This window comes from Apodemus sylvaticus, chromosome 20 (genome assembly GCF_947179515.1).
Source record: "Apodemus sylvaticus chromosome 20, mApoSyl1.1, whole genome shotgun sequence".
Taxonomy (NCBI): Eukaryota; Metazoa; Chordata; class Mammalia; order Rodentia; family Muridae; genus Apodemus; species Apodemus sylvaticus.
This window is the reverse complement of record NC_067491.1, coordinates 35,871,109-35,895,085: the sequence shown is the minus strand read 5'-3', so window position 1 is coordinate 35,895,085 and position 23,977 is coordinate 35,871,109. Positions and strand designations below refer to the sequence as shown.

The 23,977-nt window shown below is 43.2% G+C and overlaps 1 protein-coding gene across 2 annotated transcripts in view; it reads left to right on the top strand.

Annotated features, from left to right (window-relative positions):
- Poc1b (POC1 centriolar protein B) overlaps positions 1 to 21,561 on the top strand; it is a 106,030-nt gene extending 84,469 nt beyond the window's left edge. For both annotated transcript variants that reach the window (XM_052166066.1, XM_052166065.1), the window contains 2 exons: positions 15,217 to 15,432; positions 20,517 to 21,561. In XM_052166066.1, coding sequence (XP_052022026.1) covers positions 15,217 to 15,432; positions 20,517 to 20,621 — 321 coding nt within the window. In that variant the 3' untranslated portion in view covers positions 20,622 to 21,561. The remainder of the gene's footprint in view (positions 1 to 15,216; positions 15,433 to 20,516) is intronic.
- The last annotated feature ends 2,416 nt before the right edge of the window (positions 21,562 to 23,977 follow it).

The following is a 23,977-nucleotide window of genomic DNA, read 5'->3' as shown; positions in this document are numbered from 1 at the left end:
CAAATATCTTCAATAAAATTATGGAAGAAAACTTCCCTAACCTAAAGAGAGAGATGCCCATGAATATACAAGAAGCCTACAGAACTCCAAACAGACTGGACCAGAACAGAAATACTTCCCGTCACATAATAATCAAAACACCAAATGTTCTAAACAAAGAAAGAATACTAAAGGCAGTAAGAGAAAAAGGCCAAGTAACATATAAAGGAAGACCTATCAGAATCACAGCAGACTTTTCACCTGAGACTATGAAGGCTAGAAGGTCCTGGGCAGATCTCATGCAGACTCTAAGAGAACACAAATGCCAACCAAAACTACTATATCCAGCAAAACTCTCAATCACCATAGATGGAGAAACTAAGATATTTCACGACAAAACCAAGTTCACCCAATATCTATCCACAAACCCAGCCCTAAAAAGGATAATAGGAGGACAACACCAATACAAGGAGGGAAACTCCACCCTGAAAAAAGCAAGATAGTAACCTTTCATCAAACCCAAATAAGTTAAGCAATCAAATTTAAAAAATAACGTCAAAAATGATAGGAAGTAACAATCACTATTCCTTAATATCTCTTAACATCAATGGACTCAATGCCCCAATAAAAAGACACAGACTAACTGACTGGATACGTAAACAGGACCCTACATTTTGCTGCTTACAGGAAACACACCTCAGGGTCAAAGACAAACACTACCTTAGAGTAAAAGGCTGGAAGACAATTTTACAAGCAAATGGTCTCAGGAAACAAGCTGGAGTAGCCATTTTAATATCAGATAAAATTGACTTTCAACCCAAAGTCATCAAAAGAGACTCTGAGGGACACTTCTTGCTGGTCAAAGGAAAAATACAACGAGAAGAACTCTCAATCCTGAACATCTATGCTCCAAATGCAAGGGCACCCTCTTTCATAAAAGAAACTTTATTAAAACTAAAAGCACACATTGCACCTAACACAATAATTGTGGGTGACTTCAACACTGCACTTTCCTCAATGGACCGATCAGGAAAACAGAAACTAAACAAGGACACAATGAAACTAATTGAAGCTTTGGACCAATTAGATTTAACTGATATATATAGAACATTCTATCCTAAAACAAAAGAGTATACCTTTTTTTCAGCACCTCATGGTACCTTCTCCAAAATCGACCATATAATTGGTCACAAGACAGACCTCAACAAATATAAAAAGATAGAACTAATCCCATGCCTCCTATCTGATCACTATGGAATAAAAGTGGTCTTCAATAGCAACAGAAACAACAGAAAACCCACAAACACGTGGAGATTGAACAATACTCTACTCAATGACACCTTGGTCAAGGAAGAAATAAAGAAAGAAATTAAAGACTTTTTAGAACACAATGAAAATGAAAACACAACATACCCAAATCTATGGGACACAATGAAAGCAGTGCTAAGAGGAAAACTCATAGCCCTGAGTGCCTCCAAAAAGAAAATGGAGAGAGCATACATTACCAACTTAATGACACACCTGAAAGCCCTAGAACAAAAAGAAGCTATTTCACCCAGGAGGAGTAGAAGGCAGGAAATCATCAAACTCAGGGCCGAAATCAATCAAGTAGAAACAAAGAGAACCATACAAAAAATCAACAAAACTAGGAGCTGGTTCTTTGAGAAAATCAACAAGATAGATAAACCCTTAGCCAGACTGACCAAAGGGCACAGAGAAAGTATCCAAATTAACAAACTTAGAAATGAAAAGGGAGACATAACAACGGAAACTGAGGAAATCCAAAAAATCATCAGATCCTACTACAAGAGCCTGTACTCAACACAACTGGAGAATCTGGAGGAAATGGACAATTTCCTTGACAGATACCAAATACCAAAATTAAATCAGGACCAACTAGACCATCTAAACAGTCCCATAAAGCCTAAAGAAATAGAAGGAGTCATAGAAAGTCTTCCAACCAAAAAAAGCACAGGACCAGATGGTTTCAGTGCAGAATTCTACCAGACCTTCAAAGAAGAGTTAACACCAATACTCTTCAAACTATTCCACAAAATAGAAACAGAAGGAACACTACCCAATTCCTTCTACGAAGCCACAATTACGCTGATACCAAAGCCACACAAAGATCCAACAAAGAAAGAGAACTTCAGACCAATTTCCCTTATGAACATCGATGCAAAAATACTCAACAAAATTCTTGCCAACCGAATCCAAGAACACATCAAAACGATCATCCACCATGATCAAGTAGGCTTTATCCCGGGAATGCAGGGTTGGTTCAATATACGGAAATCCATCAATACAATCCACTACATAAACAAACTCAAAGAACAAAACCACATGGTCATTTCATTGGATGCTGAAAAAGCATTTGACAAAATTCAGCATCCTTTCATGCTTAATGTCTTGGAGAGAACAGGAATTCAAGGCCCATACCTAAACATAGTAAAAGCAATATACAGCAAACCGGTAGCCAGCATCAAACTAAACGGAGAGAAACTTGAAGCAATCCCACTGAAATCAGGGACCAGACAAGGCTGCCCCCTTTCTCCTTATCTTTTCAATATTGTACTTGAGGTACTAGCTCGGGCAATTCGACAACATAAGGAGGTCAAAGGGATACAAATTGGAAAGGAGGAAGTCAAACTATCATTATTTGCAGACGACATGATCGTCTACCTAAGTGACCCAAAGAACTCCACTAGAGAGCTCCTACAGCTGATAAACAACTTCAGCAAAGTGGCAGGTTACAAAATCAACTCAAGCAAATCAGTGGCCTTCCTATACTCAAAGGATAAGCAGGCTGAGAAAGAAATTAGGGAAATGACCCCCTTTACAATAGCCACAAACAGTATAAAGTATCTTGGGGTGACTCTTACCAAACATGCGAAAGATCTGTATGGCAAGAACTTCAAGACTCTGAAGAAGGAAATGGAAGAAGACCTCAAAAAATGGGAAAACCTCCCATGCTCATGGATCGGTAGAATCAATATAGTTAAAATGGCCATTTTGCCTAAAGCACTATACAGATTCAATGCAATACCCATCAAAATCCCAACTCAATTCTTCACAGAGTTAGAAAGAGCAATTATCAAATTCATCTGGAACAACAAAAAACCCAGGATAGCTAAAACTATTCTCAGCAACAAAAGAAAATCTGGGGGAATCAGTATCCCTGACCTCAAGCAATACTACAGAGCAATAGTGTTAAAAACTGCATGGTATTGGTACAGTGACAGGCAGGAGGATCAATGGAACAGGATTGAAGATCCAGAAATGAACCCACACACCTATGGCCACTTGATCCTCGACAAAGAGGCTGAAAACATCCAATGGAAAAAAGATAGCCTTTTCAACAAATGGTGCTGGTTCAACTGGAGGTCAGCATGCAGAAGAATGCGAATTGATCCATCCTTGTCTCCTTGTACTAAGCTCAAATCCAAATGGATCAAGGACCTCCACATAAAGCCAGACACTCTGAAGCTAATAGAAAAGAAACTGGGGAAGACCCTTGAGGACATCGGTACAGGGAGAAAGTTTCTGAACAGAACACCAATAGCGTATGCTCTAAGAGCAAGAATTGACAAATGGGACCTCATAAGGTTACAGAGTTTCTGTAAGGCAAAGGACACCATCAAGAGGACAGATCGGCAACCAACAAATTGGGAAAAGATCTTCACCAATCCTACATCAGATAGAGGGCTAATATCCAATATATATAAAGAACTCAAGAAGTTAGACTCCAGAAAACCGAACAACCCTATTAAAAAATGGGGTACAGAGTTAAACAAAGAATTCTCACCTGAAGAACTTCGGATGGCGGAGAAGCATCTTAAAAAATGCTCCACTTCATTAGTCATTAGGGAAATGCAAATCAAAACAACCCTAAGATTTCATCTTACACCAGTCAGAATGGCTAAGATTAAAAATTCAGGAGACAGCAGGTGTTGGAGAGGGTGCGGAGAAAGAGGAACACTCCTCCACTGCTGGTGGGGTTGCAAATTGGTACAACCACTCTGGAAAGCAGTCTGGCGGTTCCTCCGAAAACTGGGCACCTCACTTCCAGAAGATCCTGCTATACCACTCCTGGGCATATACCCAGAGGATTCCCCACCATGTAATAAGGATACATGCTCTACTATGTTCATAGCAGCCCTATTTATAATTGCCAGATGCTGGAAAGAACCCAGGTATCCCTCAACAGAAGAGTGGATACAAAAAATGTGGTTTATCTACACAATGGAGTACTATTCAGCCATTAGAAACAATGAATTCATGAAATTCTTAGGCAAATGGATGGAGCTAGAGAACATCATACTAAGTGAGGTAACCCAGACTCAAAAGGTGAATCATGGTATGCACTCACTAATAAGTGGTTATTAACCTAGAAAACTGGAATACCCAAAACATAATCCACACATCAAATGAGATACAAAAAGAAAGCAGGAGTGGTCCCTGGTTCTGGAAAGACTCAGTGAAACAGTATTTGGCAAAACCAGAACAGGGAACTGGGAAGGGGTGGGAGGGAGGACAGGGGAAGAGAAGGGGGCTTACGGGACTTTCGGGGAGGGGGGGGGGCTAGAAAAGGGGAAATCATTTGAAATGTAAATAAATTATATCAAATAAAAAAAAAACATTAAAATATTTTTAAAAACTTAGCCAAAGATTAAATTAGACTGTTTATTGATATATTTTGTCCAACTAACAGTAACCAAAGAAATACAGTGATATTTCCTGGCCATGTTGGGCAGAATTTTACACATGTAACAATTAAGTGTCTTTGTAAATGAGAGGCTGTGGAAGGGCAAGCTAATCTCACTGCTCTGAGCAGCCTTGGCTAAAACTGACACCTGTTTCACTCAGGAAACACCAGAATGCTCATGCTAGCATTTGTTGTTGGTTAGCAACTATTAGACAGGGAACTCTCTGCGCTTGCCTTAGTCAACGGAATACTGTTGATGGTAATATGGAGAAGAATGGCCCCTCGGGCTCACATGCTTGGAAACCTGGTCCCCAGCTGGTGGAACTTTTTGAGAGGAATCAGGAGGTGTGCCTTTGTTGAAGGGGGTGTGTCACTTGGGATGGCTTTGACATTTAAAAAGAGTCACCCCATTCCCAGTGTGCCCCATCTCTGCTTGTGGATCCCCTTCGTGGATCAAGATGTGAGATTTCAGCTGCTAGCATAACACCATGCCTGCCTGCCTGCCTGCCTGCTGTCATGAGAGCAATAGGAAAACTCTTGCTTCTATAAGTTGCCTTGGTCATTTTGTCACAGCAATAAAAAAAAAGCAACTAAGACAGATAGTGATAGAGTTGTATTTGTTGCTGTGGACAGTATAACAGTGGTAACTAATAGAAAGCACCAAAACTAATAGAAATCCCTGTGTCATAGGATACTGTGTGGAGTTCTGATAGCACTGCCTTCATGAGGGACAGAAGTAACAGGACTGAGTTAGAATTGTAGGATGGTGTGGTAATGTGAGGGGAAGGATAGGATCGGAAAGGTGTGCATTGTTTTCTGTGCGAGGAGAGACTCTTGCTTTGTTATCCCATGTGATTTTCATTGGGTTTTGAAAAGCACAGTTGGGAAAAGAAATCTATTACCTGTTAGAGCACAGCGAGGATCTGTATTGCCTTGGGGATGTTGGCACTACCATGGGGGCACTCATGACTCAGTCTCTTGAATTAATTTTGTTTGATTGCTGTTTGTATGAATTCCCTAAGATGAACGTGATAGGAGTGCAACTAAATAGCTGTGTCTTTCCAGCCCCCCACCTCTGCCCCACTGCTGCCACCACCACCACCATTTTTTCCTAGTATGTAACTATTTGAATATAAAATATCTTTGTGATGATTTATCATTTTAAATACACGGGTTTTTTTTAATTATGCATATGTGCACGCACCAGCAAAAGACAAGAGTATAAGACCTTCTGGAGCCAGAGTTACAGATGGTTTTGAGTCTTGACTTGAGCAATGAGGCCTGACCTCAGATCTCCTGGTAAAACAGCAAGCACCCTACTTTTAATCTGAATTTTTTTTTACAGTGGTGGGAATCAAATCTAAAACTTCAGTATTTCTAGGCAAGCGCTCCACCACAGTGCATGCATATATACCTTTTAAAGACAGTGAAAGATTACTATCCATTAGCATACTATATATACATACACACACACACACACACACACACACACACACACACATACACATATACATATATACACATACACACAGGATTTTTGGGTAATGCTCCATGAAAGAGAGACTAAGTATGCCTTTGTTACTCTGAATGCCCTTTGAAGTGTAACAATAGGACTTACAGAAAGTAACGGTCATCCCTCTGCCCTGTTGGGCTGGCAGGAAGCTACACTAGTGTCATGTTTGCACAGCAGATTGAGAGAGTGTCCATTTGCTGCCCTTTTAGTTCAGGGCTGATTCAGAAGAGAGAGCACTGATTCCTGTGTCCCAATCCCCAGACGGTTGCAGTCAGTGCTTAAATCATTAACTAAGGGATGTCTACTGTAGCGCAGGTTTCCAGATCAGGTGGGGATTAGAATCTTCCATTAAAGACTTGGTAACAGAGTCTGTGTTTACTTAATCATGTAGTGGTAAGTGAAAGCACAGGGGATTTTTACATAAATCTCATTTGTCCAGTATTCTACCCATTCATACCTTCAAAACACATCAGTCTCTAATCTGAAAATCACAATAAGAAACAATGGTAATTCTGTTTTGTGTCCTCAGCTGTTGTTTCCAAAGAAACAAACTCATTCAGCTATCCTACTTGACAGCTCCAAAGGAGGTTGTTTTTCAAGACTCTATATAATTTTATACCAAAGGTTTTTGCATTTTTCTGCTTTTGTGTATGTGCTTATTTGGATAATTGGTTGCTTGCTTGCTTGCTTGCTTGCTTGCTTGGTTTGGTTGGTTGGTTAGTTGGTTGGTTGGTTGGTTGGTTGGTTCTGTTGGTTTGTTGGTTGTTTTTTTTTTTTTGGTTGGTTGGTTGGTTTGGTTGGTTGATTGGTTGGTTGGTTGGTTGTTTGGTTGGTTGTTTTGGTTGGTTGGTTGGTTGGTTGGTTGGTTTTATTGGCTGGTTGGTTGGAGGGTGGGTGGGTGGTTTTGTTGGTTGATTGGTTGGTTGCTTGCTTGCTTGGTTTTGTTGGTATACTTTCTTAGTTTACTTGTTTTGTTTCAACAAAGTATCTGACAGAAAGTTTATTTTGTCTTTGAGTTTGAAGTACAGTCTATCATGTAGGGCAGTCATGATGGAAGGAGTATGAGAGAGCTTCATGGACTGCATGAAATATTGAGAAATTGCACACCTGCAGCCCCTCTAGTTGAGTATTGATTCAGGAGTGAGCGCTGAAGTAGGAAACACCAAGTATGGGTGATTAGTTCACTTTCTCCTTATAGTTCAGTTCAGAACTCCGCCTGTCAAACGCTGTCCCCAAAGTGGACAGGTCTTCTCACCTCAACTAACATCATCTAGATAAGCCCTCACATTATTGCTCAGAGGCCCATTTCTAGGTGATTCTAGATCCTATGAAGTTATTATTCCAAACTGACCATTGTGGTTGGGTATGGTTTGTTTAGTTAGGTGATTAGTTTATTTGTTTATTTGATGGGTGCATGCATGGTGGTGTATACCTTTAATTCCAGTACTTGTAAGTCCAGCCTTGTCAACAGAGCTAGTTCTGGGACAGCCAGAGCTATACAAATGCCTAGGGTGGGGATAGGGAAAGAAGAACACAGGGAGGAAAAAGAGGAAAGACTTTCTGAACTTAGTTTTGGAGGGGAAAAAATTTATATAACACTTTCCTAATTTTTAATCCTAGAAATGCATTGAAGTCCATCAAACTTGATCAGATGGGTAGTTTTCACAAGATTATATAATATGCCAGGTAATATGAAGCATATAAATCATGTGGGTTTTCATTCTAAGTGAACAGTCTAATGTTGTAAGAATGTAGAAATGAGAAATCTTTGCAGTAGCCCTGTGACAGATTCATCAGGGGAGGCTGTTGCTCTTTTTCTTGTTTCCCATCTACTCTGTCAACGTGGCTTTGATCTTAGGAAAAAGCACCAAATACAGAGCAATACAGTCACCTATGAGGACGTCAGCCTGCCTTTGTCAGGGTCCTCCGAGGAATTCCGTGACAGGCCACATTCTTAGCGCCTGATGGAAACTCTGCATAATTCCTCCCACTCTGTTCCTCCCATTTGATGACTTGTAAAGCCCAGAAGAGACTCCGGCCACCAGGCTTTCTGCCCTGTCATTGCTGACCCCCCATGTCTCCATCTCTCTTTGGGTAGCTTAGGTCACTTGGTCCCTTTACATCTACCTTCTTTACCCTTTGTCCATCTGTCCTGCTTACCCACAACAACTCCAGCTGTGTTCATTGTTTCTCTGTCAATTCTCCCAACACCAGAGCAGCCCAGTTTGTTGACTAGATAGCTGAGCTGCTGCTCTCACTTAGCAGTTACTTCTTTAAAGCCCCAGGGAGGTCTGCTCTTGCCGACCTTGCCTATGTAATGAGTTGGTACACCCTTGCCATCCTGTGTTCTGTACGCTTTCCTTCTGTTTAATACTTCCTATCAGGGCAGGGGAGGTGGCCCCAGAGTTAAAACATCAAGACCAGAGTTTGGATCCCTAGAACCCACATAAATGCCAGGTGGGTGTGATGGCCCACCTATATAATGCCAGCACGTAGAACACAGAGATGGCCCCAGAACAAGTTGGCTAAGTCAGAATTGCCTTAACAGCAAATCTCAGTTCGAATGGGAGTCCCCACCTCAATGAGTAAGGTAAAGAGTGACGAGGCAGACTCCCGATGCCACCTTCAAGCCAACTAAAATTAAAATATATTTGGGGCTATAGAGCTGTCTCAGCATTTAGGACTGTTTACTGTTCATGCAGGGGACCCAGATTCGCAGTCATCTATAAGCCCTGTTCTGAGAGATTGAAGTCGTCTTCTGGCCTCCGCTGGCTTCTGCATTCATAGCATACATAAACCCACGCATGCACACACACATGCACATAAATAGAATATTTAAAAATTAAATGTTTTTAAAATTGTATCCTTTAATGTAAATGAAAATAATTTACACATAAAATTAACATGATATTCAGAGACTTGGTTGGCTCACTTGTCTGAAGAGTGTGACTTTCAGAGTTGTTGGCAGTAAGCAGCTTTGGTCTTTTACTCTATTTTCATTACGTGAAAAATCGGACCTTTTAGCCTACAGTGATCATTCAGCTACTGCAGTTTGTCTGGGACCTTGTCTGGCCTGCATTGTTTCTCCAGTTGTTTTGTTTTTAAGATTTATTTATGTGAGTACACTGTAGCTGTCTTCAGACACACCAGAAGAGGGCATTGGATCTTATTGCAAATGGTTGTGAGCCACCATGTGGTTGCTGGGAATTGAACTCAGGACCTCTGGAAGAACAGTCAGTGCTCTTAAGTCCTGAGCCATCTCTCCAGCCCTCTCCAGTTGTTCTGATATCAATGGTAGATGTGTTATTTGACAGCGAAGAAGTTAGATGGAGACTGCCCTGGTGTCTTCTTCAGTAAAGTGGTTCCCAGGAGAATTGTAGATGTCACCAAGGAAGCACTGTGTATGGCATGGTCCTTGCGGCAGCTCGGATGATGGCCACCATAGGAAGATCTTGTTTTCTGAATAAACAAATGTGTCACTGTTCTCTGCTGTTCGAGTGTCAGCAGTACAAGAAGTGTGCCATCTTCCTTTTGGAACCTACCAGGTCTAAAGTCCTCTGTCTCCCGTGTTTTCTGCTCAGTTAGCACCAGCTGTGTCTGTAGTTCTCCCAGCATGGCAGAGAGCCCTTGAGTACAAGCACTGCATCATCTGCATGGTTGGCATTAGAACATGCTCAGGATGGTGTAGGGCCCCGAACCCCTTTACTGCAAACACTGACATCAGTGTTGGAAAGAAGTGGTACTGTAGACTCATCTGGTAAACTTCGTCAGCACAGAATCTTAAACATTTCTTTACGATTTTAAGATAATATGATTTCTTTTTAATTTTATAATGTGCGCATCTCATGTTTCTTCTCTCCAGACAGGAAGCAAAGGTAGGATTGGTTGGCAGAAATGCCTCAGACAAATGTAGGTGCTAATCCCTTTGAGAGAACGACACCAGTTGGCTGATGCTTTGGGTAGGGGTGGGTCATTTTCTCTTCCTGCCTTCATGCTTCCTTTTCTTATCATGTCTGTGAGTTCTATGATGGTAATCAGTTTGTCTCCAAACAAGAAAAGTATTATTAAGACTTTATTGGAGTTCTTTTTTGACTTTGGCTTCTGATGTTCCTAATCTTTTGCCCCTCTGTTTTCTTCTTAATAACCAGTGTGACTGCATAGCGCAAGTTCATTGATTGAGCTGCTGTATTGACTAAGTTGGGACCTGTTACCATGAAGGGTTGGGCTTGTTATTATCATGATTATTTCTGGCTAAGTGGTAAACACTTCAATGTGTTATTTATGACTCCTGTTTTCTAAAAAAAAAAAAAAAAATGGGGGTAGGGAGCTTGGTTATAGAGAGCTTGCTTCCCACGTGTGATGGTAACACTGAAAACTTCGTATGATAAGTTAACACCGTCAGAGGTCAAGAACTGCTAGTGTTAGAAACAATGCCAGCTCCAGAAGAGAGAGTAATGGGAGAGATCTGCTGAGAAGAAAAGTAATGGACAAGCCATACTCGAAAGGACTTACAGAAATGGAGCAGGAAAAGACGCCATGCTGGTGCACGGAAGGCCTGGCTTTCACAGGGCTCACAGGTGTTTCTAAGAACAGGACAGTCACGCAGAAAGCTGCAGTCCAAAAAGGACTTAGCCTTGCGTGATAGCAGAGGAGGTTGCGGATGAGCAGAAGCATTGGAACAAGAGAGGCCATCTTTGAGTAGGAATTATTTTCAGGTGGGGATCGGTGTGAATATACAGAAATACCTGCTCAGAAAACAGACTCTGGGCAGCAAGGTCTCTGGAGCCCAGTGGATTACAAAGGTGTGTTTCATACATATGTTCAAAATTAGTTTGAATTAAGAGTAGTGACCTGGGGCTAGAAAGATGGCTTAGAGGTTAAAGAGCACTGGCTGTTCTTCCAAAGGATCCAGGTTCAATTCCTAGCACCCACAAGGCAGGTTACAATTGTCAGTAATTCCTGTTCCAGGGGATGCAATCCCTCACACTTGCAGGCAAAACACTAATGTACAATAGCTATCCCTCTGTCTTAGTCAGGGTTTCTATTCCTGCACAAAACATGACCAAGAAGCAAGTTGGGGAGGAAAGGGTTTATTCAGCTTACACTTTCACGTTGCAGTTCATCACTAAAGGAAGTCATGACTGGAACTCAAGCAGATCAGGAAGCAGGAGCTGATGCAGAGTCCATGGAGGGATGTTTCTTACTGGCTTGCTTTCCCCTGGCTTGCTCAGTTTGCTTTCTTATAGAACCCAACACTACCAGCCCAGGGTTGGCAACCCCCACAAGGGGCCCTCTCCCCTTGATCCCTAATTGAGAAAATGCCCCACAGCTGGATCTCATGGAGGCACCTCCCAATTGAAGCTCCTTGCCCTGTGATAACTCCAGCCTGTGTCAAGTTGACACACAAAACCAGCCAGGACAAATAAATTAAGGTAAAAAGAGTTGTGACCTAGAGCTGAGGACAAAGTTAAGTGCACACAGCCCTCGGCTTCACTTTAGCTGATAGGAACAGTGGATTTTCGGTTTGTTTTCAGTATTTTTGAATTATTATATCTGAGGGGGGTTTGAAAGTAAACCTCACCCTCCTAAAAACTGGCAGAGTATCAGGGAAAGCAGGGGCCTCAGCCCACAGCTTTGCATGGAAAGCTCCAGTGTCTTCTAGAGTTGACATCGGTTCTTTCCTATGTGCAGCATGGATGTCCTTGGGCAGGCTGCTTTTGCTCAGTGTCTGTCTCCTCGTTTGAAAACCGAGAGCAGAAAGGGTTGAGGAGGCCATGGAAGCCAGCAGTCTACCTGTGGAATCTGTGAGAAGACAGAGTCAGCTAGTGTGTGGAAAGCTTGCGGCAGGCTCCACGTGCTGCCGTGTCAGCAGAACAAAACCCCTCTGAGGCATGTATTTATTTGTACCCTATTTTCATAATAACTTTAATGAGAAATTTTACATACTATAAATTTGACCTATTTGATGTGTGCACTTCACTAGTATTTAACCCAAAGTTTTACTTACTATGACCGATTTTTTAAACGTGCATACAGTGCCGGCGCTGGGTCCCCAGGGACAGGACTTAGAGGTGGTTGTGCACCACCGTGTGGGTGCCAGGAATTGAACTGAGTCCTCTTGCAGCCAGTGAGTGCTCTTAACTGCCGAATCATCTCTTGAGTTCCTAAAGAACATTTTGTCACTCCTGAGGGACATTTAAAACATTTCCTCACCCCCAGCTGCATTCCCAGTGTAATCAGCCCCTGGCAGCGTCTGACTTTAGTATATTACCATATTTTCTCATTTTGATTTTTTTTTTGCAGAAATAGATATTATTTAGCCTTTGATGTCTAGCTTCTTTAATGTAGTTTGATGCTTAGAATGTTCAACCGAGTTGTAAAATTCATCAGTGTCCCATTTTTATGAATCATAGCGAAGATTGTTGTTTTGTGTTTCTTCATTGTCATGGAATTGGGCATTTGGATTGTTCCTAACTTCTGGGACATTATGGCCAATGCTGCCGTGAACATGTTGACACAGCTTGAGTGGATAGGTGTTTACTCTCGTGGGTTTATATCTAGAGTGGGTTTGCTAAGTCATGCTGATTCTGTGTTCCATATTCAGTGTCTCCCGGCGTCTGCATTTGCCAGCTCACCAGCAGTGTCTGAGGGCTCTGGGTTCTCAGCATCCCGCTGACACTGGTTACCGTGCGTTGTTCTTCTCTGCCATCTCAGTGCAAGTGAAGCAACGGTCCTTGCAGTTTTGACTTGCTATTGCTGACGATGTTCAACATATGCTTGTGAGCTTATTGGCCATGTGTGTGTCATTAGGTAAATATCTTCCAACCTTCTGTCTATCTTAAATTACATTATGTATCTGTAATCCTTAAATTGCAAGTTTTTGTGTCTGTGTGTTTGTGTCAACTTTTTGATTCAAAGAGATTTTCTTCCATTTATTTTCGCTTATCTTGATGGTCTCTCTTTTATTATACAGATTATTACATCCAATTTCTTTATTACCTTGTCATCTTGATCTTGATGTTATGCATAGGTAAATTTTGTATAGTTCAGGAATATCTAACCGAGGCCACATGAATCTCAGACAGCCATGAATGTGGCAGAATACAGTCACCATGTTGTATCAACAGGTTGGACACACCCGGGTCCAGTTCAGGAAAAATTAACCCTGGTTCTTCTAAAGTTTTATAGTCTTAGCTCTTCTCTTTAAGTCTCTGACCCTTTTTGAATTAATATTGTATGTGGCATGAAGTCAGAGCACAAGTTTATTTTCTCAAGTGTATCTAGGTTCCCCTGCGTCTTTTGTTGAAACAATTATGTTTTCCAAATTAAATTTCCTTGACAGTCTTGCCCAAAGTCAATTGAGCATGTTTTATATGGGTTTCTTTCTGACCTGTCAACCCTGCCATATTGATCTATAAGTCTGTTGAAGGTTCTAGGGATCAAACGTAGGGATAGGCACAGAGTAGGCAATGGCTGTATCAGTTCCACACTGTGCTGGTTACTATAACTTGCTGGTAGATTTTGCAGTTTGGACTACATTGTTTGTTTTTGTTTTGTTTTTCTCGTGTTATTTTAGTTGTCTGGGTTCTTTGCACTTCTGTGTGAATTTTAAGGTCAATTTAAACTGTCTATAAAAGAAAACAGCTGGAAGTTTGGTAAGAACTGCTCTGAGTACGTTAGTCAGGGTTGGGGCTACTGATATCTTTTTTATGACAGCCCCAATACATAGACAGTCCAGGCTGCCGTGGAACTCAGGGTCCTCCTGCCTCGGCCTTCCAGGTTCTGGCATCACAGGCATTTGCCACCATTCCCAGCAAGAACTGTCATCTTAACAATGTCGGTGTTCTGATTGAAGACCGTAGGAATAACCTACTTTTCCAGTTGGTCAGAGTTTTAATTCCATTTGTAGTTCTCACTGTACAAGTCTGACACTGTTAATTTTATTCCCAAACATTTTGATTTTTTGATGCTATTATAAATGGAATTTTCTTAAAGTTATGCTCTAACAGTTCCTATTTAATTGGAGGATTTTTTCTATTGTAAAATATATGTAACAAAGAAGTTACCTCATTTTAAAAATCACTTTGAAGTATATAATTTACTTGTGGATTTATTCACAAAACTTAAAATGTTCTGTACCATTGTTTATTTCTATAACTTTTTAGCATTCCAAATAGAAACATTTTTACCAACTAAGCAATTAATTTTCATTACCCTTCTACGTATACATTATAATCCTCACATTTCCCTCCCTGAATCTATGTGAAGAATGACGTGTAAGCAGGATCATTGCACGGCTAGTTACTTCAGTTAGCATGAGATTTTCAAGGTTCTCCCATTAGTGAAATGTATATAGTATCAGGTATAATAGCAACGTCATTTTGAAATGACATTTCATTATAAGTTTATACTGTATTTTGTTTGCACACTTATCTGCTGATAGATACAGCTTCATTTTAAGCTACTCTGAGGAAGGCCACAATGGATATTGGTGTCTGTACTTCTCTGCACCAGAACCTTCAGGAGTGGGATTGCTAGATTATATGGTTCTTCTGTGATTACTTCTGCGAGGAAGTTCCAAACTTTTCTGATAGTAGCTTCAGCATTTTACACATTAATCAGCAAAGCATGATAATTTACATTTTCTACATTTTCATCAGGACTTCTTATTTTCCTTTTGGAGGGATTAATAGTCATCTTAATAGAGACAAATGGCAGATGTTTATTTTGAATCGAAAAATAAACTTCATTCAGCAATCTTTTTAAATGGTAAAACTCCTGGTCAAATAGGCATATAGGAAGTATTTTGCAAAAAATTAAGACACTTTGTAAATTTTTCTCTACCTTTTGTTAGCTTTGTTTTGCATTGTAATTATAACTTATGTATTTTGTTATATAAAGAAGATAAAGTGATTCAGTGTACATCTGGAACTGTTAGATATATATTTATATATGCATATGTGTTTATATACTATTTAAGTTTGCAAACTTTGCTTCTGTCTTTTCCATGACATTAAAGACGACGGATTCCACCTGTCGAGCTGTGCCAAACAAGGGTGAGGACATCTGTAGGTATTTCTTGAACCCTTTGTTAATGCCAGAATCTTCATCGACAACTGTGAGAAAGAAACCAGAGGATGTAAGTGACGTGCCCTCCGAAAGCCAGAGAAGCATGCCGCTGGCCGTGGCTGACGCTCTGCAGCATGTCATGGAGCAGCTCAACATCCTAACACAGGTGGGTGGACCGGCCGCATGGGTCAGATGGGGGGCAGCCCTGGGCATTGTGGGTCAGATGGGGCAGGCCTGGGCATCGTGGGTCAGATGGGGGGCAGGCCTGGGTATTGTGGGTGAGATGGGGGCAGCCCTGGGCATCGCGGGTCAGATGGGAGCAGGCCTGGACATCGTGGGTCAGATGGGGGAAGGCCTGGGCATTGCAGGTCAGATGGGGGCAGGACTGAGCATCGTGGGTCAGATGGGGGCAGCCCTGGGCATCGTGGGTCAGATGGGGGCAGGCCTGGGCATCGTGGGTCAGATGGGGGCAGCCCTGGGCATCGCGGGTCAGATGGGGGCAGCCCTGGGCATCGCGGGTCAGATGGGGGCAGGCCTGGGCATCGCGGGTCAGATGGGGGCAGCCCTGGGCATTGCGGGTCAGATGGGGGCAGGCCTGGGCATCGCGGGTCAGATGGGGGCAGGCCTGGGCATCGCGGGTCAGATGGGGGCAGCCCTGGGCATCGTGGGTCAGATGGGGGCAGGCCTGGGCATCGCCTGGTGTGAGACTAAAGGAACAGGGGAGCTCCTGGCAAGGCAAACTTAGTCATTAGCAAGGCACTTAGGGCAACATAGTCTGAGTACCACTCTCTCTGTTCAGTGTGTTCAGTGCGTGTGTGTGTGTCTGTGTGTATGCATATCTATGTGTGTGTGCTTGTGTGTATGTGTGCATCTGTGTGCATGTGTGTGCTTGTGTGTGTTTATGTGTGTGCATCTGTGTGCTGTGTTTGTGTGTGCGCATCTGTGTGCTGTGTGTGTATGTGTGTACGTGTATGTGTGTGCTTCTGTGTGCATGTGTGTGCTTGTGTGTGTGTGCATCTGTGTGCTGTGTGTGTGTATGTGTGTACGTACGTGTGTGTGTGTGTGTGTGTGTGTGTGTGTGCACGCGCATTTGTACACATGTACTTTGTTTTCTTTTCTCTGGCATTTGTGTCATCTGTGCAGACAGCAGGGTAGTACTCTATACTATAAATGCCCGTTGGTCCTAAGTAGTAATGTTGTGTCCTTTGATTTTGTGATGTAGTATATTTATATTACATCACATCTAAAGAAATATTTAGGGGCTAGAGAGATGGTTAAGCAGTTAAGAGCACCGACTGCTCTTCCAGAGGTCCTGAGTTCAATTCCCAGCAACCACATGGTGGCTCACAGTCATCTGTAGTGGGATCCAATGCCCTCTTCTGGTGTGTCTGAAGAGAGCAATGGTGTACTCACATACATAAAATTAATCTTTTTTTTAAAAAAAGGAAATATTTAATAGCATAAGAAAAATGTATTGTACATAATAACTCCTTTATAGTTTATACTCTGAAAATTATTGCCAAAGTTTATAGTCGTCACTGAAACTACTCTGCCAGTTCAGTGTGCAATGGCTCTCTCCACAATTTCTTCTAGAGGAGGAGAGGCTTGTCTTCCTATTATAAAACCTTAGCCAGGCTCTTTTTTTTTTTGGTTTTTTGGTTTTTTCAAGACAGGGTTTCTCTGTGTAGCCCTGGCTGTCCTGGAACTCACTGTGTAGACCAGGCTGGCCTCGAACTGCCTGCCTCTGCCTCCCTGGGATTAAAGGTGTGCGCCACCACTGCCAGGCTGGGCCAGGCTCTTAGGACCATTTTACCAAAACAAAGAAGAATAGACCTGTAATCTTGTACTGAAATATACCCAGGTCTTGGGCGGGTGTGGACTTAAGGTAAGGGAGGTCTTGCATGGGAATGGAAACAGCCGTGCTTGCTCTGCCAATGGCATCCTACAGAGACATCATCTGTGGTCCTCTTTGCTCTGAACACTGACGCTTTGCTGGGTACAGCGTTGTTAAGTGCACACACTGCCACACTGCTACGAGTTACACAGAGCAAGAACTGAACATAGGAGAAGAGCAGGGTCAGGTTCCTGCCCAGTGTGAACATTTCACTGTCAGATGCTCCTGCGTAGACATCACTCCGGGCTCAACACTAGCTATGCACCTGTTCCTGGGGTGCTGGAACTTATGCAGGGCCCAGGTCTCATTTCCACAGGCTCCATGTCCCTTCTCCCTAGAGAAGTCCCACATCTCTACTGTCACCGGTATGTAGAACCAGTAATTAAGTACTGATTTTCTCCTGTACACGTCACCACGGGCTCTGTGGTTTGGGAGTTCTGGCATACATTGAGAAAGAACCATGTGAGATTTGGAATCATATTTGCTCACTAAAAAAAATTACACTAAACTCACTTTCTAAACTCACATTTTCACTTTGTGTGCTACAGGTGACCCACCTGTGTTTACCAGCTGTCTTAGTCAGGGTTTCTATTCCTGCACAGACATCATGACCAAGAAGCAAGTTGGGGAGGAAAGGGTTTATTGAGCTTACACTTCCACATTGCTGTTCATCACAAAAGGAAGTCAGGACTGGAACTCAAGCAGGTCAGGAAGCAGGAGCTGATGCAGAGGCCATGGAGGGATGTTCCTTACTGGCTTGCTTCCCCTGGCTTACTCAGCCTGCTCTCTTATAGAACCCAAGAGCACCAGCCCAGAGATGGTGCCACCCACAAGGGGCCCTCCCCCCTTGATCACTAGTTGAGAAAATGCCCCACAGCTGGATCTCATGGAGGCACTTCCCCAAGTGAAACTCCTTTCTCTGTGATAACTCCAGCCTGTGTCAAGTTGACACACAAAACCAGCCAGTACACCAGCCATCCCTCCCTTTAGAAACGACAATTTTAGTTGACAGGACTTCCTTCCCTGTCACCAGTCAGTCAAATCCTCTTTAGGACTCTCCAAATGAGTCCTTCCCTCCTCAACCCCCTCCCCATTCCCCCTCCCTACCCACCCTTCCCCCTCCCCCATCCCTCCCCTCCCCCCCCTCCCCTTTTTACCTGGTTCACAGTTAATGGACCCCTTTCTGTCTTACTCAGTTCCCCTCTGGGTGTGTTATGGTTACCCTTAAAAGTTCCTTTCCTTTTATATATTAAGGGGTGAAGGCAAGGCAGAGCATGCCTGCAGAAGGGAAGGCATGAGTCTAGGCAGGTCACAAGCAAAGTAAAGACGTTCCAAGCATCGGCTAAGCTGCGGGATGTATAATTATATTACAGAGATTGGAGAGAGGCAAAGTCGAGAGGACTCGGGGGCTGATAGAGGAAGTAGTATCAAAGATATTATAATGCACACATCAACAACTTTAGCGTGGATAACTGTAATAACTGTGTGTATACTATCTGGCAAGTTACTTGGTACATAAGACATTTAAGAAAATATCAGCATCATAATTATCTTCATTCAAGATAAAGATGAATTGTTCTATGGAATATGAAACCAAAAGTTTCTGAATGATGACTGTTACCTTCAAGAAGGAAGGACAGTCACCTCCTTGTCTTAACATTTATCTTGTTTGTCTTTCCTGTATGAACTCTATTACTGGATGACTAAGTAGTCAGTCAGTAGGGGAATTCTCTCGCTCTCCCTCTCCCTCTGCCTCTCTTTTTCCCTCTCCTTCTGTCTCTCCCTCTCCCTCTCTCTCTCTAACCCCCTTTCTCCCTCCCCATCGCCTTCTTCCTCCCTCCCTCCCCCTCTCCCTCCCCCTTTTAAGAATGCTCACTATGCTGGGCAGTGTTGGTGAACACCTTTGATCCCAGAACTCAGGAGGCAGAGGCAGGCAGATCTCTGTGAGCTTGAAGCCAGCTTGGTCTACAGAGTGAGTTCCAGGACAGCCAGGGCCACACAGAGAAACCCTGTCTCAAACAAACAAACAAACAAACAACAAAACTAAAAAGCCCTCTTCCTTATAAAGCATAAGAATCTTAGTGATAAGTTATCATATCCACTCCTCACTGACTAGTCTCTGACCGTCCCTGAGGAGAGTTACCCGGCATGCCACTGTGCCCGCTCATGAGGAAATAGATCAGCAGCAGCTCCGCTTTATGCTCCTGCTGCCACTTCAGAGGACGTAGTAGGCTGAGCTGTGTGCTAACTGGGTAGTCCCTGCAGTACAGAGCAGTCTGAATGTCACGGACAGACAAACGGCAAGCCTGCTGACGGATGAGAAGAGAAAAAGAAAGAGAGAGGTGTGAACATTTGGGAATTAAAACCATAGGGGAGTGTAAGAGCGTGATTTAAAATTTGGCATAAAGAAAGGCTGGTGTAGGAGGGTCAGGGCCGAAACCATCAGATACCCAGAGAGTTCTGGATGGTGGCTGGTAATGGCTGCCAGTCTCTTAGGAAGACTTACTATGCAGCATGCAAGCTTCCTGTGGCTTCCTGGTCCACATTTCAGTTTATAATAAAAAGGGTTTTGTTTTGTTTTGTTTTGTTTGTTTTTTAAAGAAAATCTAGGGCTGGAGAGTTGCTCAGAGGTTAAGAGCACCAGCTGTTCCTTCCCGAGGTCCTGAGTTCCATTCCCAGCACCTACAGGGTGACTGGTAACCATCTATGATTAGTTCTGATGTGCTCTTCTGGTGTGCAGGTGTACATGCAGATAGAGCACTTATAAAATAAGTAAATAAATCTTTTCTAAAGCTATAAAAGTCTGGACAATATCACAATTATTTTTCCCAACTTTAACGTCTACGTGTGACTATATTATTATGAGCACATGGAGTTCTGTGCTGAAGGAGTTAGGAGAGCTTCGCTCCACGAGTCCTGTGGGCCCAGCAGCAGCATGGGACATTCTTCACCCTTCGGTCCTCCCGCCAAGCTTGGGATTGGTGGCGGCCATGGCGTTTGTATAGCAGTCTCCCTGTAGTCTGTCTGTAATTCTATAGGGATGGTCACTACAGGGTGGACCTGGACAACGTGACCAGTGGTAAGGTGTCAGTAGTGCCTGAGCTAGGAATGTGTCCTCTGACCCGAGCCTGCGGATTTCCCAGAGGCCTGGCTTTAGGCCCCTCCCTCTTCATATGCTTGAGGTGTTTGTTTGGGGTTTTGTTTGGCTTGGGTTGGGTGGCTTTCTTTTAGTTTCCTCCCTGTGCTCTTCTCTGCAGGCGGGCTCATTCTTTCGCCAGTTTGGGGACTGTCCTCCCAGTCACCAGGCTACCAGGCCCTGACGCTGATATCTTTTTTTATTTTTTTTTTTTTTGCAGACTGTTTCCATTTTGGAGCAGCGACTGTCTCTGACAGAGGATAAGCTGAAAGACTGCCTTGAGAATCAGCAAAAGCTTTTCAGTGTCATCCAACAGAAGAGCTGAGCAGGGAGTCTGAGCTCAGGCCAGTCCTGAAGAGGCGTCCACACACTCAGGAGGGAGGAGAGGCCCTCCACACCCCGCCATGCCCTAATCAATTCTTCAGAGGGTGAGCAACAGAACAAAAAAGTTCAAGTCCTGTTCAAGGACTGACTGGAACACACAAATCAATGTCAAGGATCAAGTTAAGCCCCTCCCAGATATAATTGCATTAATAAAGTTATGAACATTTAAATCACCCCCTCCCCCCTCCCCCATATTGTTTGAAATGGTCAGCTTTTATTTAACATGCAAATCCCCACCAGGAAAGTAAGCAGACCTCTAGATTTTATTGTTAAATCATTTCAGAGTGACCATGTTCAGGCAGTTCCTGAAGGTAATTAATGTATTTCTTAGGCGAGCACACCCTTGAGGGGAAACCATTCGCTTGCTTTCAAATAGCATCTGAGATGTAGAAAACATGTTATTGAGCTGGCTCATATGTCTTTCAGGTAAAAAAAAAAAAAAATCTGCCTTGAAAACATGCTCCCTCAGAATTTCCACAGCAAGAATAAGCTTATTTGATTAGCAAGAGTGCTCACACGACAGAGCAGGCATTTTGCTTGTCTGGTGGGGCCCTCGTGAGGCATATGTGTCTCTGCTGTTTTTGTCTGGGTCATAATGAACCTGTGATCACGGTTTACACAGATGATGTTTGTGTGGTTTCAGTACGCTAAAAAGCCAAAATGATGAAAAATATGCAGATACACATGAATCACGTATATCATTGCTTCAGGAGATTCTGGTGGCTGAAATAAGTACAATTTTATTAAGAAAAACATTTTGCGTCATCTGTTTTAGTTTAATGAATTGTGATTTGAAAGGAAAATGGGTCAGACATTCTAAAAGAGCTTGGTTACAAGTTAAGAATGCTTCTCTATCTTAAACAAAATGGAAATCAAAGTTTTTTTTTAAAAAAAAAAAAAAAAAAAAGAAGAGGCCAATTCAAGGCGGCTGGCTCTGGTCAGGGACGCCAAAGGCCAGGCCAGGCAGGGCTGTGGAGCAGGGGCAGACGCCATCTGTGTATGGAAAATGGAGAAACAGCAGCGTGGGAATATAGGGGTTGTTCTCCATGCAGTTTCAGTTGTGTGCCTCTGAGCTGGTTTTATCTTCTGTCTCGCTGTGTGTTGAAAGTGCCTTCTCTGTCCTGTAAGTGTGACCATCTTAACATTTGTGTGACCACCAGCTCACAAAACTAAGTGGGCATGTATTTTTATACCTTCATTGAGAAGACTACATAAAAAATGAAATGTAATATCGACTTTTGTTTACTCTTTTTTATGCTTCAAACAATAAAGATGCTTCTCTTTTTTAAATAGATTAATGTGTTCTCTCTTTTTTTTTTTAATATTTACAAATATTAAAGCTGACCTTATTACTGTAGTCATGCAGGCCCCAGCGTGCATAGCAATCTCCTCAAGAGTTCCCAGCTCCCCGGAGTCTTATCTCTAGTGCTTGTGACTCACCAGCTCCACAAGGGGTCCTGTGTCTGTAACTTGTTTGTGTTTGTTTGTTTGTTTGTTTGTTTCAAGACAGTGTTTCTCTGTGTAACCCTGGATATCCTGGAACTCACTCTGTAGATCAGGCTGGCCTCAAACTCAGAAATTTCCCTGCCTCTGCCTCCCAAATGCTGGGATTAAAGGTGTTGCCCCTACCTCCCGCCCCCATTGAGAGATCACTGATCCAGCCTCCTCCACTGCTTCCGCCCCCATTGAGAGATCTCTGCTTCCGACAGCTTGAGGTGGCCACATAATTTCCTTATCATCACAGAATGGAGATAAACGTAATGATAGGATCAAAATTCCTAGCCAAGAAATGGTGATGTATGACTTTAATCCCAGAGGCAAAGACAGGCAGATCTCTTTGAGTTTGAGGGAAGCCTGGTCTCCAGGACAACCAGAGCTACACAGTGAAACCTTGGTCTCAAAAAAACCAAGGGGAAAAAGAAAGAAAGAAAAAAAAAGAAAAAACAAAACCCTGAAACTTTTTCAAGAGGACCGTTTTCTGATTTCCCTACCCCCCTTTTTCCTAGCTCTTGAGAAATCACCTACAGCAAGAGCAGCACCTTCTGCTTCCTAAATTGAGCATCTCCCCGCAGAGCTCCCAAAAGCAGCTGGGCCGCCACCACACACCACACACGTGTAATCCCAGCACTGGTGACATGGAGGCAGGAGAATTAGGACATCGAGGCCAGCCTGGGCTACGTGAGACCTATCTCAAAACCTTTTTGTGGAGCCAGAGTCTCCATTATTAGAGCCCTAGCTGGCCTGGAATTCGCCATAAAGACCTGGCTTCCCTCGAATTCAGAACATCTACGTGCCGGTGACTCCCAAGGGTTGATATTAAAAGCATGAACCATGACGCGTAGAAAAACCAAAAACCAAAACACTCTTCGCAGGCACCACCAAATGTCATCTCGGAACACCTTGTCACTAGGAGCTCCTAGTTTCCTCTCCACCGCCTCAAACGTAACCACCTTTCCTTCCATCGCTCAGATCCAACACTTAGTTGAAGTCGTTCTAACCCCTTTGGTCCTAGAAGAGCACGAGTCAACAAAGCGCCTGTCTCGCATGGTGGCCCAGACTTACAATCTGAGTGTTCACCAGGCTGAGGCAGGAGGCCAGCCGGGTTACCAAGGGAGATGTCTAAAAAGCTATTGCAACCAAGCTCGGTCCCATCTCACGCACAAAGAAAAGGCTCTAGTCTTAACTGCACATTGTCTGTCCACCCCCAACCCTTGTATCCCTTCCCTCTGGGTAAGCACCTTAAGTTTACCCCTCCTCCCAGACTGAAATAGGAACCCCCCCCCCTTATACTTCCCACACCCCAGCCTGGCTTCCTCCAGTGTGCATACTATCTGATGATCTACCAGTCTCTGGGGGACCTGTGGCCCAGGCTGGAGCCCTGTAGCTGAGAGCAAGGCCCGTTTTGTAGTGAGCCTGCCCCTCATGGACTTCAAGACGTGTGAAAGCAGCTCTTCAGTTGTAAGTTTCCCCCTCCTCTGCTCGTGTGGTGGCTTCTAAGCATACCTGAGGCTCCCATTGCAAGAATCTAAATGTTAAGTGAGTTGGTTGAGAGAGTCCTTGGGATATCTGGGGTCAAGGGAAAACACCTAAGGAAACAGCTCCTTACATCATTTGATGCTGTCACTGTCTGCTTAGTAAACTGTCCAACCAAAGACATGGCAACTCACACCCACAGGTCTCAAACCTATCTGTCTCGCTACTACATAAGATTCTCTTTTCTGGAGCACATAAATTCTTCTCTTGGATTCATTCAAGTTGTATTAACAGATGTCAAAGGGTTCCTGTTAGCTGGATGTT